Source organism: Salvia splendens, chromosome 9 (assembly GCF_004379255.2).
Source record: "Salvia splendens isolate huo1 chromosome 9, SspV2, whole genome shotgun sequence".
NCBI lineage: Eukaryota > Viridiplantae > Streptophyta > Magnoliopsida > Lamiales > Lamiaceae > Salvia > Salvia splendens.
Window position 1 is genome coordinate 9,372,105 of NC_056040.1, and position 14,033 is coordinate 9,386,137.

Here is a 14,033-nt window from a genome sequence, read left to right on the forward strand (position 1 = left end):
GATTACATAACGTCATAAATGATACATGTATAGTGTTAGGTTAGAATAAAATCACAAAAGGTATCAACGTACACGTCTCTAAACTAGCTATTTATTTCATTTAGAATAAATGAAAATTTCTTTAAAGAGTTTTTATGACGGGAAGAACATTTCAAAATAATGATCCATTTGTATTTTTTTCTATCATGAGTTACAGAAAATAATGATTCATTTGTATTTTTTTTTCTATCATGAGTTACAGAAAATAATGATTCATTTGTATTTTTTTCTATCATGAGTTACAGAAAATAGAAATTTGTAGCTCAAGCCTATAACTAATTAATTAATTACGTATGTAAAAGGTAGTTGTTGATAGTAAAATAAAACCAAATGCATATTGATAGAATGTTATCAATATATTTTTTCAACAACAAACTTTTTATACTTTTTTACTTATTCAAACACTTGGATATTCGACATGGTTCTTATAGCATTGAATAAAAATTGGTACTGTATTTACAATCCATCCATATATGTTTTTTTTTCATAATTTTCTTTTTTGTGTATTTAAGCATTTATATTTTTGACATGAAAATTTAAGTCTTCCTTAGTACGTATTCTTAAATCAAGTTCGTTGGGAGTAGTAGAATTGAGAGTGACATAAATATATATCACTAAAATGTTATTCGAGTTAATGAGATCGACGATATAATTACAAAAGTTTCAACTTAACTAACCATGTACATTTAAAAGGTGACCACGACAAATGTCTACAAAAAAGAAATACAACATGATCCAATTAATTGATTGTTCAAACCATTTAGCTCCACATCCCAATTTATTTCTTTATAATGGCACATGGTGTGAATGCACATGCGTTTTGATTAAAATTGATCTAACAAATTATATGGCGTTTTTTGTATCAAGATTTGTCATAATTGAGATAAAAGAATGTGGGGGAGAGACCACTTTAATTTCTTTTAGAAGTAGCCCCCATCTAGGATTTCATGGATCAGAGAATACCTTGTTCCAATTAAACACGCCTCTTTTTAGTTACTTTTCAAATCATTGAAGTAGACAGAATTTAAATTCACACAAAGAAAGCTCTTAACACCCAATAATAATATGTCAAGACTACTGAATTTTATTTCTATTTTATGTGATTGGAGTGTCAGTTTGCTTTTAAACTAAGTCATGGAATGGAGTTAGGAGTATATTTTAAAGCCTAGATTTATTTAGAAAATAAAGTTAAATAGTCTAAATAACCGCGGAACACAGAAGCAAGTAGAGAAACGTAAATTTGGAAGAAAACAAATAATCTAAACAAACTCGGAAGAGAAAAAGTAAGTCTGAAAAAGGCTTCATGTATGATTAAAAAAAAAAAACCTTGTAACATGATAGCCAATGTCTAGACTAAATGTTCATAATCAAAAAGAATAAACTTCTAAAAAAAATAAACTTGTCCAAATATAAGAAAAAGGCAGATTCACTGGATCATCTTCTCATAGAGTGTATGCTTGCTTAATCTCATCAATATCCAGACCCTTGAGCCTAACAACCGATTCAACGTGTCCTTTCAACGTGCGCAGCTCCCGCATCCTACGCCCAACGACACAATGTGAGATAACAGAATGTCTGGAGTTGACGAAAAATTAAGTAGTAATCGTATCGTCGTTACCTTGCTATCTCAGCTCTTCGTTTGGCTTCCTCTGCGAGCTGGTTGAGCTCGGAGAAATTGTTTATCTCGTTGAAAAGTTTGGTGTCCGGCACTTGCAGCCCGTGAAGGGTTCTCTGCTCGCGGGCCCATTGAAGCTCGCGGTGCTCCTTCCCAAAATCCTTATGTCTGGTGAAAGCAGTCTGCAACGCGAGAAAAGAACCATCTTAACATAACTGAAAAAGTGTATAAACTATAAAGAGAGCTGAGATATATTGAAATTTACCCTTCTTTCAAGAACATGATCCCAAGCTTTCCCACTGAGAGCGTAACGCGTGAAGAATTTGATGATGTCGAGAGGGATGTATGTAATGATGTTGTATAGCCAGATCACGCCCGCCCAGCCCCAACCGATTCCTTCAATTGCTGCAAAGCTCCAGCTTGCATATACCGCGATTAGAGTAGCAACCTGAAAGCCGGGCGATACAAGATGATCAAGATTATGTAATAGTGGATTTGCAATTGCATGATGATCAAACAATTGCTAACCAGTTGGGCAACGGCAAATGCAGCCACGAGCAACAGACCAGGGCGCTCAACAAACGACCAGCTTCTTGATCTTGTCACGAATATCAGAGCCTGGCTGATGGTGCTTACTTGCAGATATATTGCTGAAGCAAGCATCCTGAAGTCGCTGTTGGGAGTTTTCTCAAGTGTTTCCACCCCAAACACGCGCTGCCAGAGAAAAATGAGACAAGAATATTAGCAACTACACCAATGTATATGTGTGCACAGCTACTACTATAGATCACATTATGTATAACTTAACAACGAGATGAACGAACTTACGGGAAAGAAATCTGTTTTATACGCTGTCCAAAAGAAGATGACAGTCATCAATGCCAAGTAACTACCAAGAACGATACCAGTTGCAAAGATTTCGGAGAGCTTCCAGCTGTCTGGCAGAGGTGATGGTTTAACTCTATCTTTCGATATAGTCATGATAGTACCTTGATTATATAAGTTACAACGAGGAGAAAATGTAAAGTGAAAGAGACTTCACGTGTGAATAGTCGAAGATAGTGCAGATGGTAAAGGGCTAACCATCATTGAGTATTGCAATGATAAGAACCATAAAAGGTGGAAAGTCGAATTCCCATATCAAGGCTAACAGCATGAAACCAAGCTGATACATGGAAATGGAATATCATCAAACTACAGCATTGTGAAAAGTAGCAACAAGGAAGTTTCATAATGCTGGAAAACTAACATCAATAATAACTTACCACAACACGAATTGTAATAGAAACGGCATAAATCTGTCAAAAATATGGAAATTTCCATTGGTGAAATATTTGAAGCAAGTATATGTGGACGGTTGAACTATCAAACAAGAGTTTTACCGTGTAGTTCTTCATCCTCTGGAAGATCGCTCGACTGCTCAGAACAGCGCTGACGATGACACTGAGTCCAGGTTCAGTAAGGACGATGTCAGAAGCACTGCGTGCTGCATCAGTTGCATCGGCTACAGCAATGCCGATATCAGCCTTTTTCAGAGCAGGAGCATCGTTCACTCCATCGCCGGTCATTCCACATATGTGTTTTCTAGCTTGCAGGCGCTTTACAATCTCATATTTATGTTCTGACCAGTCCAGTATATCCAAGATGAGCATATAACTTGAGAATGCATTCATTAGGATTAGGATTCGAGAGAGAGAGTCATTACCTGGGAAGACACCAGCAAAGCCATCAGCTTTCTCAATGAGCTCATCAATCGGCAGAGTAGCAATCGATCCATCCTTATTTTGGCCCAGTAAAGCTGATGTATACATGTTAGTCCCCATTCCTAGTCTTCGGCCGGTTTCCTTTCCTATTGCAAGCTGATCCCCTGTTGCAACAGACAGATTTATCATCTAAGTTAAAAGATAAACTGCATTATAACACATCCTAAATACATAATCATCAATCAAGCTTGTAATATCACATGAAGCCTTACCAGTTATCATTTTGACATTGACTCCAAGATCTAATGCCTCTCTTATTGTTTTTGCACTGTCGTGTCTAGGTGGATCAAAGAGAGGCACTAGACCAATGAATTGCCATGGTCCTCCAGTACTATCTTTCGTTCCTTCTGGAAGTTCCTGCAAATAATGTGCGATAGTTCGTTCAATACATAGTATCGGGAGATAAAAGCACAGTAGTGCATAATGAATAATACCTGGTATGCCACACCAAGTGATCTCAGACCTCTTTCCGCAAAATCATCAATCACAGCATGAACTCTTCGCTCTATGTGAGACTTATTGTGTGCAAGGTTTAGAATCTGCGAATGCATGTTCCGTTAATGAAACAAGGAAAAGAGGCATGAACTGTGACAAACTATACCTGCTCTGGTGCACCTTTGCTAGCCCTGTGCCAATTTCCTTCGTTGTCTATGTAAGTCAATGCCGTTCTCTTGTCAGTGGGGTTGAAAGGAAGGAAGTGCACTTCTCGAACTCCAGCACGTGCCTGTTCACAGTCTTACTCAAAGTCAAGATTTGCAAAACTTTCTAGTTTTGAGGCAGACAGAGTGACAAGAGCTACCTCTTTCGGATCAGCCAGCATTCCTACAATAGCAGCATCTATAGCGTCCTGGTTTTCTGTTCGAGAGGCTCTAGCCGCCATCAGAAGAACCATATCAGCATCAACATCTTTCGAAAACACCTTAGGACAAGAAGTTCAATCAGTATAGAAGCACAAACGCATCCAAATCATTAGGAGAGGAGCACAAGCCTACCTCGATGAGATTCTTATCAACGGTAAGCTTGTTCAGAGTGAGGGTCCCTGTCTTGTCGCTGCAAAGCACATCCATCCCGGCCATCTCTTCTATAGCAGTCATTCTCTTTGTTATAGCTCCCTGCAGATATATGCACATATCATTACATTATGGTGTATGTTGAGTAAACACTAAACCAATATATAAATCCGAAGAATCAAGAAAACCTGCTGAGCCAAACTATGGGAGCCAATCGCCATTGTAACAGAGAGGACAGTTGGCATGGCTATTGGAATTCCTCCAATGAGGAGAACAAGAAGATTGTCGATGCCAGCCCGGTATTTTCTGTGTTGAATAGTGTACATCACTATACACTCTATAACCATCCCCACCGCAATGGAGCATATGCAGAAGTTTCCAATCGCAGTTAAAACCTGAGCATAGAGAAATAAAATTATGAAAGGAGATTAGCAACAACTTTTGTTCCAAAATATACTATAAAGAGTACTCATTCAATAATGCAACATGCCTTTTGGAAGTGCCCGACTTGATTAGTGCTGTCGACAAGGTGAGCAGCCTTTCCAAAGAAGGTGTGAACACCCGTTGCATAAACAACAGCTTCGAGCTCTCCTTGTTTGCACGTAGAACCAGAGTAAACTGCTTCTCCTGGACCCTTGTTCACAGGAAGGGACTCCCCTGTCAAAGCAGACTGCAAACACGAGATCAGTCACTACAATAAAACAAAATGTGCATGCAGTTGACACACACCTGATCAATTTTAAGGGCATCGCCCTCCAAGAGACGAGCATCAGCAGGAACTATATCTCCAAGCTTTATGCTAACAATGTCTCCAGGCACCAATTCGCAAGCCTCTATCTCGCTCCACGTCCTATTTCTAAGAACCTTCAGAAAATAACTACAGGATCAAACAAAAAACCCACAAATGTGCAGTTACTATTAACCGAGAGTTTCCAAGAGATCGAACTTTTGCTTTTGGAGCAAGGCGAGCCATGAGAGCAGCTGCTGCATTGCCTGCGTTATTCTCCTCGATGAAACTAATAGTCGAGTTGATGAATAGCAAGGTGATGATACCCACAAAGTCCTGCCAATCCGGAGCCTTTCCCTGCCATGTTAAAATCAAGGATCAGAAAGCAAGCACCCTTAAAAGAGTTTGTCCTAGAAAGAATGTCTTACTCCTCCATTAGCAAGGGCAATTGCCATGATAGCCGCCACTTCCATAACCCATGAAAGAGGATTCCACATAAACCCCAAAAACTTGAGGAATTTACTCTCCTACAGCAAGCAAAATCCCATAAGTATATCATCAAGACTCATAGCTACATATGCTAAACAAGCTAATAAAAGTAAAGAAGTAGTGATGCAAGTTTGACTTAAAATGCCAAGAAATGAAGGAGAAAATTTGAATAAAATATGAGCACCTTCTTCTCTTCAAGTCTGTTGTATCCAACCTTGTTCAACCTCTCTTCAGCCTCCTCAGTAGTGAGGCCCTCTTTGGTACATTTCAGATGTGGAAACAGCTCATCAATGGCGCAGTGTTCCTGCACACACACGATACCATTAGCAAGCAAGTTCAAAAAATAAAGATAAATGGATAAAACTCCCAATTACCAAATCGACTGTCTCGTTCACGAGAGCTTCCATCTTCGCAAAAAGCCAGTAAAAACTCCTTTTCACAAAGACCAAATGTTTCTTGAATCAAGAAGCTAGTTCAAGAAACGCCATGGACAATTAGAACTTCTGCAGTATACAACGAAGTCAAACGCAGACCAGTTTAAAAAATTAGGAATTTATAGCATTAAAAGAAGGCGAATTTGAAGAGAGCAGAAAATGAGACGAGCCCACCAGCTCCAAATCTACAAGCAGTGATGCATATTCCGTTATCATTGTTTATGCATAAGCAAATGTGAGTATTTCTCAACGAAATTGATGAAACAGAAGAAGTTAAAAACACACTCTACCAACTAATAACCAAACATTCATTTGTAAGCATGGATGTCAATTAACTTTTACCTTCCAGTGTTGATGAAGAAAGTGAAATGGATTCTAAGTTATGTATAACGCTAAAGTAGAGCTTGGATTTGAAAAGATCTAGCTAGAAACTGAATAGCAGTTTGCCAGCAAAAATAACCGCAATAGCCGCCATCTCTTTCTCTCTCCTCTCCAAATCTTTACAATCCGTTTAAATGGAACTGCGATTATTTTGGCTAGAATCTCTATTTCGCCCATTAATATCTTTTAGTAATAAATATTTCATTTAATTACCAATTAATATTGGTTAAATTAGACAGTCTAATAATCAATTAACTGAGGAATGCTATCCACGAAAATTTGAATAAGTTGAATCAGGTGAGCGAAATAAATTCAAAAACAGTATATCATATTTAGAGATAGTTTGAATAAAAAACATCAAAATCTAATAATAATATTATCACAAATTTAAATAACATGTTTAATTTAGGAAAAATAAATAGGGAGAGAGGGCATGCAAAAATAATTTATGGTATATGACATTTGTCCATATCATTAGCATGCACTGCATCCGTACAATCTCTCGTACTTTCAAAATTTGATTTCTTCTCTTAGGTCGATGGGTTTTTATTTCATACAGTAATTCGATTTTGTACTACTAGTTTACCAAACGACTCTTTATCATCATCTGCCATAATAATTCTACTAATATCTAAAGGAATTTAAAAGTGGAAGAGCAAGAGTTGTCTATATTGTTCATGTGTTGCACAACAAGATTTCAAGAGTTGAGTTTAAAAAGTTGCATTCTGAAATAAATAAATCAATACTCCAAAGTAGCAAGAATAGATAATCAGTATACATTTATTACATGCATTCGATTTAATGTTCTTATCATCTAGACCGCAAATTAATCAAGGATAAATCCTAAAATCAATTTTGCTAACAATAGTGGCAAATACCTTTAAAATAAAATTATGATCTCCAATGATTGATGACTTGGTTGCTCCTTCTACTCGAGTTTGGTTCCTCTCTCCTCCGATCTTTTGGTCGCAATACAGAAAAAACTTTTATCTGTAGAGTACGAAAATATTTAATGCAGATCACATATTTATAATTAAAATTTTTATAAACATGAACATAATCTGGAAAACTAATGTATATCTTTTTTTATTCCATCAGAATTTTAATTTTAATAAACATAAATATGGAGAAAAAAATTATTTTATAAATATATCCTCCAGAATTCTCGCAGAAGTATGACGTGCCAATTGCCATCATCCATATCTGCTCTGGATTCCCACGCAAGTAAGAATTTTCATCATACATATCTGCTCTTTTAATTTTGATTTACTTCTACGTGTTCTCTATACCCATATCAAGAATAAATAAATAGGACAAATACCGAAATAAATCACTATTCAAATTCTGATATATCCCACACTTTTTAAAATCTAAAAATTAAATCATGGAAGATGAAAAATTAGTAATTATCTCATCCACCTTATTTGTAGTGAAATTTGCAAGTGGGGCATCATCATATATTTGACTGGAAAGGAGGCAAACGGAATACTTGCAAAATATTAACTTTGTGATTTAATTTTCAGATTTTCAAAAATATAAACATGCCTGAATTTGACCAACTTCATGATTTATTTGACAATTTATCTTAATAATATGAATATTTAGAAGAAAAAAACGGGAGATTCTGGCCTGAGATTATTGCAATAAATCATTGAATAAATGAATCAACGTTTTACATTTCAAATCACATATACACACACATGTGAGAGAGAGTATACAGATTGCTAAAATATACAGCACAAACATGGGCACAACCTCTTTATCTACACTGAAAATTCCTCTGCTCATCGAACCCATTTCCCACCAACGAAGCATCGCGAACCAAGAATACAGAATCACAACAAGTCTCGTCCTCAAGCCTCCTCCGCTTTCAGAAGCCTCGGGTCTTCTATAAATAACCGGTTTTCTTTCAAGCTTTGCAGCAACGGGTGGGATTGGCAGTAACCGAATGAATACAAGGAACTGAAAATGTTAAACTACGACAGTTTGACCTGTAAAACCATCTTGCAGCTGTAGAGAGCCATCTTTCATCAAGTTTAAGCTCAAGCTCTTGAACCTTTCTCTCGAATACTGTCGCGAGGCCTTTCTCCAGTCCGTCCCTGTTTTCATCATTGCCACAAACTCATCGTAGCTGATTTTCCCGTCCTGCCAATTGTAATAATAAGCACTCAGTTATTAGTTACGGATATAAAAGAATATGGCAAGAATTAGGGTCTTAAACCTTGTAAGTATCAACTTCGTCCATGATGTTGTTAAGTACATCAAGTTCGGGTTCACCTGAATCGTCCACTAAAGTTTCTAGTAGCTCGTCTAGTTCTATGTACCCACTCCCATCTTTGTCGAAGAACGTAAATGCTTTGCGGAAATGCTCGTCGTTCTCCATCCTCTGTAGGTGGATTGTAACAGCCACAAATTCTCCATAGTCCAACACACCGTTCCCATCAACATCAGCCTATTGAATTTAGAGATGAGTTCTTGAGTTAGGACACTTGCAAAAATCTGGGTTTTAAGGATAAAGATATTGCAAAAATCTGGGTTTCAGGGAGCAAAACTTTCTATACCACTAGATAAGAGTGAACTAGGTTATCATAAATTCACATCTGATTCTAAAAGAAAAAATTCAACATTGGCCAATATTTCTAGTTTTTAACAGTGAGGGGTGTTGATGCTTTCAAGACTGAGATTTGGATACTCACCACATCCATTAGCAGCCTTATCTCAGGATCTGCAAGCTGGGAACCCACTTTCCTCAAACCAGCTTTTAGTTCCTCAAATGTTACCTTCCCATCATCATCAGTATCCATCAATGCGAACATATCTCTAATTATTTCTACCTCTTCAACAGACAAATGTTCCGCGATTACCTACACAGTTGCGTTACGATCAGATTATCATTACCAGAGTGAAGTAACTAAAGATTAAAAAAATGTTTTAAAAAATGGCAGAGTCTAACTCATGCATCCGTCACTAAGCAACATCAGGTCTCAGTTTTACGTTTATATATGGCTGTAGATAACCAATAATCATTTTCCTAAATTTAGTATACTGCTGAGGAAGAACTTTGTGTTTGCAATAACAAGATCAAAGTTTACCAATCCATAAGGTAGATGCTTACCCTCAGAGCCTTCTTCTTGAATCTGTTCATTCCAGAAAATTGTTTGAGTCTTGCTCTTACAATATCCCCCAAAGGTACATTTGGAGCCTTTTTCGCATTTTGTATCCATGGATGCTCTGCTCAAAACCACATAGTACATGTTAGAAGTGTTGCACAAAAACAAGATGTTGCATAAATTTCATCTCTTGTTTTGCAAGATTAGCAAACTATGATATGCTCTGATACTCATTTTTAACTCCAACATACATCTTTGCATTAAATTTATTTTCATATAACTAGATCTCAATCAATTAATAATCCATATGGTTCCTACATTTCAAAAAAACTGTTATAGACAAGTGATATATGAACAAGTAAACCTTTCCATGAATTGCTAGAAATTTAGGGTGACACCAGTACATGTTCACTAGGACAAACAGTTTAGGAGAATGGATAGAACAGTGTGTTCCGATCAGGAAGTGCAGGAAGTAGATGCGCAAAAAAATGACTTTCTTAGCTCAAAACTTTCAGATCTTTGAGAGTTACTCCTTTTGTTCCACTCAAAGTGACACATATCTAAGATGAAGCCACCATACTCTCTACTTTATTCTATCTCCTACTTCATTCTCTCTCCACTTACCGAACTAAACAACACTACATTAAATCATGTGTCGTAAAAGAAATGCTTCACTTTAAATGAAAATGAGAGAGTACTATTTATTGATTTTGATGTTTTATGGAATAGAATTTAAAAGAATCAGATAATTTTTCTCACTGTCTCATTTTTCCTCCTCAGCATGCAAGCTCACAATTATTCGCAATCAAAGTATTCATGGATAACACAAGCACTACCTGTCTCACTTTTCTATAAAAGTGTGGTTTGAAAATATTAGACAAACTCACCAAGAACCTGCTCGGCTGTCAAACGCTTTTCGGTGTCTGGTTCCAACATTTGCCTAACAAGGCTTTTGGCACTTTCAGAAACCTGTGGCCATGGCTCCCTCTTGAAATCAATCACGCCTCTCAAAATCGCAAGCGCTACACCTTGCTCGCTTTCTGCATTGAGAAACAAACAGAGCAATATCTCATGTGGTGTCCTGCTTATTGGCTCTAAGATTCGAATCAAAACGAGAAGAGACAATGAAATGAAGAGTATACCTGCCCAAAACGGAGGAACACCACACAATAGAATATACAGAATCACTCCAGCACTCCATATATCAACTTCAGGTCCATAGTTTCGCTTCAATACCTCCGGCGCCATATAATACGGACTTCCCACGATTTCAGAAAACCTTTCACCTTATTCCAGAGATAGTGATTTATAAAATTGAACATAAAATTTGAATCCCCTCCATTAGGTTTCACCAATTTTCAATTAGAGATTATCGATCATAATTAGCATTTGATAGCAAACCTACCAGGCTTGAAGAAGACCGACAAGCCGAAATCGATGACTTAGAGCGCCGAATTCTCCTTCTTGTTAGCGAAGAGGAAATTCTCCGGTTTTAAATCCCTATGCATAACGCCGTTCTGGTGGCACATCCGGACGACCTGAGCTACGGTCTTGGCGACGGTGGCGGCCGCCCTCTCGCTGTGGTGGCCCCGCGCCACGATCCTGTCGAAGAGCTCGCCGCCCTCGCAGAGCTCCATCACGAGGTGCACAGCCTCGCTGTCCTCGTAGGCGGCGCGCATCTTCACGATGTTGGCGTGCTCCGGCAGGCTCGACATGATCGCCACCTCGCGGCGGACGTCCTCGACGTCGACGGCGGTACGGAGCTTCTTCTTCGAGATCGACTTGCACGCGAGCGCCTCGCGCGTCTCGCGGTCGGTGCAGAGGTAGGTGACGCCGAACTCGCCACGGCCGAGCTCGCGGCCGAGGACGTACTTGTCGGAGATCCGCGTGCGCGGCATGAATTCCTTCAGCACGCGAATCGGAGCAGGGGATCGGGAGTAGGGATTGGGGAAGTGCTCGCCGCGGTGGTTTTTGCGGGGTTTGGGCGTTTGGGGTTTTGAATTTGGGGGCTCCGTTTCGGGAGGTCGGATGCACGCGTTGCAATTCCCCATGGATGAGGGTTTTGAGGTCGAAGAGTTCTGAAGTAATGAGAGTTCGCAGCGCCGCCGTCAGTGGTGGTGGTGGAAGAAGATTGTAATTTTGGTGGAAAAGTGTTGTTTTTAAGAATTTTAATTATTGTTTTGCTTTTGGCCTTTGGCGCATTGCGTTTTCTAATCTCGTTTCACATTTGATTTGTATATTTCGCTTTACATTTATAACTGTTGATATAAAAAACATTTTTGTGTAATTGGATCATATATTGCAGTATTATCTTTGAACAAATTGATTGAATTTATCATCTTATCCTGTAAGTTGTACCTAAAATACATTCATAATTTGGAGTTGGAATTAATTGATCCAAATTAATATGCGTCGTAGAGTAGGAAAAGGGTGGTGGATATTAATCAATGCAACGTATGCAATAAATTGTTGTCATGTTCCAAGAATTGGAAGTTAAATTGCTTTTTTTCGTTGATCGGCGAAATAAAAGAACAAATTATTAGTCGGTGGCATTAATAGTCATGCCAAACTCTTTTTGGCCGGGATAATTCATAAGTGATACGACTTAGAGTCTCGCGGACACGCCCAATAGCCCCGCCCCATTTTTTTTTCATAGCCTCAGTTTTATTGTCCACAACCCCAAAATTCTATTTTCGCCACTATAGTGAACACCTCCAATAGTCCCTAAATTTTATAATCAATTTTCATTTTAAAATATTTTTAGTTTCAATCAGGTGTAATTAAAATGGATGGATTTTTTAGAAAATTGTGAAAAATAAGTAGTGGGAAGTGGTATTTGTAGAGAAAAAAAATTGAAAATTCGTCGCCTGCGCCGCGGTGGGTGTCCGGCACTATAGTCGTCGCGCCTGATTTTTTAGAAAATTGTGAAAAATAAGTAGTGGGAAGTGGTATTTGTAGAGAAAAAAAATTGAAAATTCGTCGCCAGCGCCGCGGTGGGTGTCCGACACTATAGTCGCCGCGCCTATAGGCGCGGCTAAATCCCCCCCGCCGCGTCCTCGCCCCTGGCTATCCGACGTCCGCCGTCTCTCGCCGCGTCCGCCCCCGGGGCGGACAACTTCGCCACTATAGCCCGTCCGTCCCCCGCCCACCCTCGCGGCTATAGCCGCGTCCACTCCATAGTGGACACTCTTATATACATGTCAATATACTCTTTCCGTTCCATTCAAGATGACCACTTTTCCTTTTTTTATTTATTCCACTCTCCGTTCCATTTTATTCAAGATGATCACCTTTTCTTTTTTGCTTATTCCACTCAAGATAATCATTTTTTAATTTTTAACCTTATCTCTCATATTTCCTCATTAAATTATTCAACTACCATTCTTCTCTCTACTTTATTGCACCTAACAACATTTCCTAAAATCTCGTGTTACTCAAAATTACGAGGACTTATATGTCATACCGTATGACAACTATCATTACTTAACAACTGGAATCTGAATTCTGAGCATTGTTTGCCCAATTTTTATAAGAGTAAAGATTTATTAACAAACATTGTATATACAATGTTAATTGGTGTCTAACGTGTTTGAAATATTTTACTATACGAAGATAATTTATTTTATATTTATTGATAGTAGGTCGAATCGAGAGCATCAGTAAGCACATAATTAGTTCAAAATTTCTAATAGGTGAAATGCTAGCTTAATTAATGATTTATGTAATTATCGACTAAAACTCGGTCCACTGACATTTTTAACGACGGAAGGAGTCAAAGTCAAGGTGTTTTTCCAGTTCACAAAAAACATTGACACAAACGAGAAATCGAGTTTTTATAATTAAAATTTGATTCTTCATTTTGACTACCAAGTCTCCAATACCGAATGCCGTGGAATTTTAATAATCATTAATTGAGTAAGGACAGAACAAGGAATATATTAGATTTTCTTTTAGATACAAGTTTTTTGTTTCTTTTTTAATTGAGCTAGGATTTGAATTCGATCGATTTTACTATATATTGGTTATAATATTTGAGGGAGTTCATTAATATGGGTGTAAGAGCACCCACAACCGTGCTCTTGCCAGCGGCACGGTTGTGGGCCCGGGCGGTACTATTCATGCCTGCTCTCTGGCAAGAGCACAACACCCACAACTGTGCTCTTCCGCAAGGACGAGCACAATTAATATAAAATTCAATTACACAAAAACATTTTCATAATACTAAAATTCATTAAAAAAACCACAATAAAAATTACAAATTACAAATAAAATAAAAAGACATAATTAAAATCCTAAAAATTAAAAATTACATAATTAAAATACTAAAAATTACATAATTAAACTCCTAAAAATTAAAAATTACATAATTATTGGCTAATATTACCCGAGGAAGACTACGCATCCGGCGGCACCAACCCCAATTGTTTTTGGAGACCCAATATCATGGACTCGTGCGTTTGAAGTT

General features: G+C 38.0%; 1 protein-coding gene and 1 pseudogene across 3 annotated transcripts; both read right to left on the reverse strand.

Moving 5' to 3' along the window:
* Positions 1-1,323: 1,323 nt before the first annotated feature.
* LOC121748371 (plasma membrane ATPase 2-like) lies at positions 1,324-7,436 on the reverse strand. Of its 3 annotated transcripts, XM_042142686.1 has the most exons (22): positions 6,420-6,566; positions 6,018-6,146; positions 5,828-5,947; positions 5,583-5,681; positions 5,374-5,511; positions 5,157-5,291; positions 4,918-5,097; positions 4,616-4,822; positions 4,410-4,529; positions 4,217-4,336; positions 4,019-4,141; positions 3,852-3,956; positions 3,630-3,774; positions 3,360-3,521; positions 3,037-3,275; positions 2,920-2,952; positions 2,738-2,819; positions 2,483-2,643; positions 2,183-2,368; positions 1,920-2,102; positions 1,658-1,836; positions 1,324-1,578 (listed from the first exon to the last, which is right to left on the reverse strand). In XM_042142686.1, exons 2-22 carry the CDS (start codon positions 6,048-6,050, stop codon positions 1,482-1,484), a joined length of 2,847 nt encoding a protein of 948 aa, XP_041998620.1. In that variant the 5' UTR covers positions 6,051-6,146; positions 6,420-6,566; the 3' UTR covers positions 1,324-1,481. The 3 variants fall into 3 exon arrangements, with proteins under 3 accessions (XP_041998620.1, XP_041998619.1, XP_041998618.1); XM_042142685.1 differs by lacking the exon at positions 6,420-6,566 and adding an exon at positions 7,337-7,436 and having other exon boundaries at positions 3,037-3,521; XM_042142684.1 differs by having other exon boundaries at positions 3,037-3,521.
* Positions 7,437-8,093: 657 nt separating this feature from the next.
* LOC121748373 lies at positions 8,094-11,794 on the reverse strand (annotated as a pseudogene).
* Between the last annotated feature and the right edge of the window lie 2,239 nt (positions 11,795-14,033).

Excerpts from the sequence above, each read along its gene's own strand:
- LOC121748371 (XM_042142685.1), bottom strand. The coding sequence starts at position 6,050 with ATGGAAGCTCTCGTGAACGAGACAGTCGATTTG. Across the intron at positions 4,823-4,917 it reads AAGTCGGGCACTTCCAAAAG|GTTTTAACTGCGATTGGAAA; the intron begins GCATGTTGCATT and ends CTCTATGCTCAG. Across the intron at positions 4,530-4,615 it reads CCCATAGTTTGGCTCAGCAG|GGAGCTATAACAAAGAGAAT; the intron begins GTTTTCTTGATT and ends ATATATCTGCAG.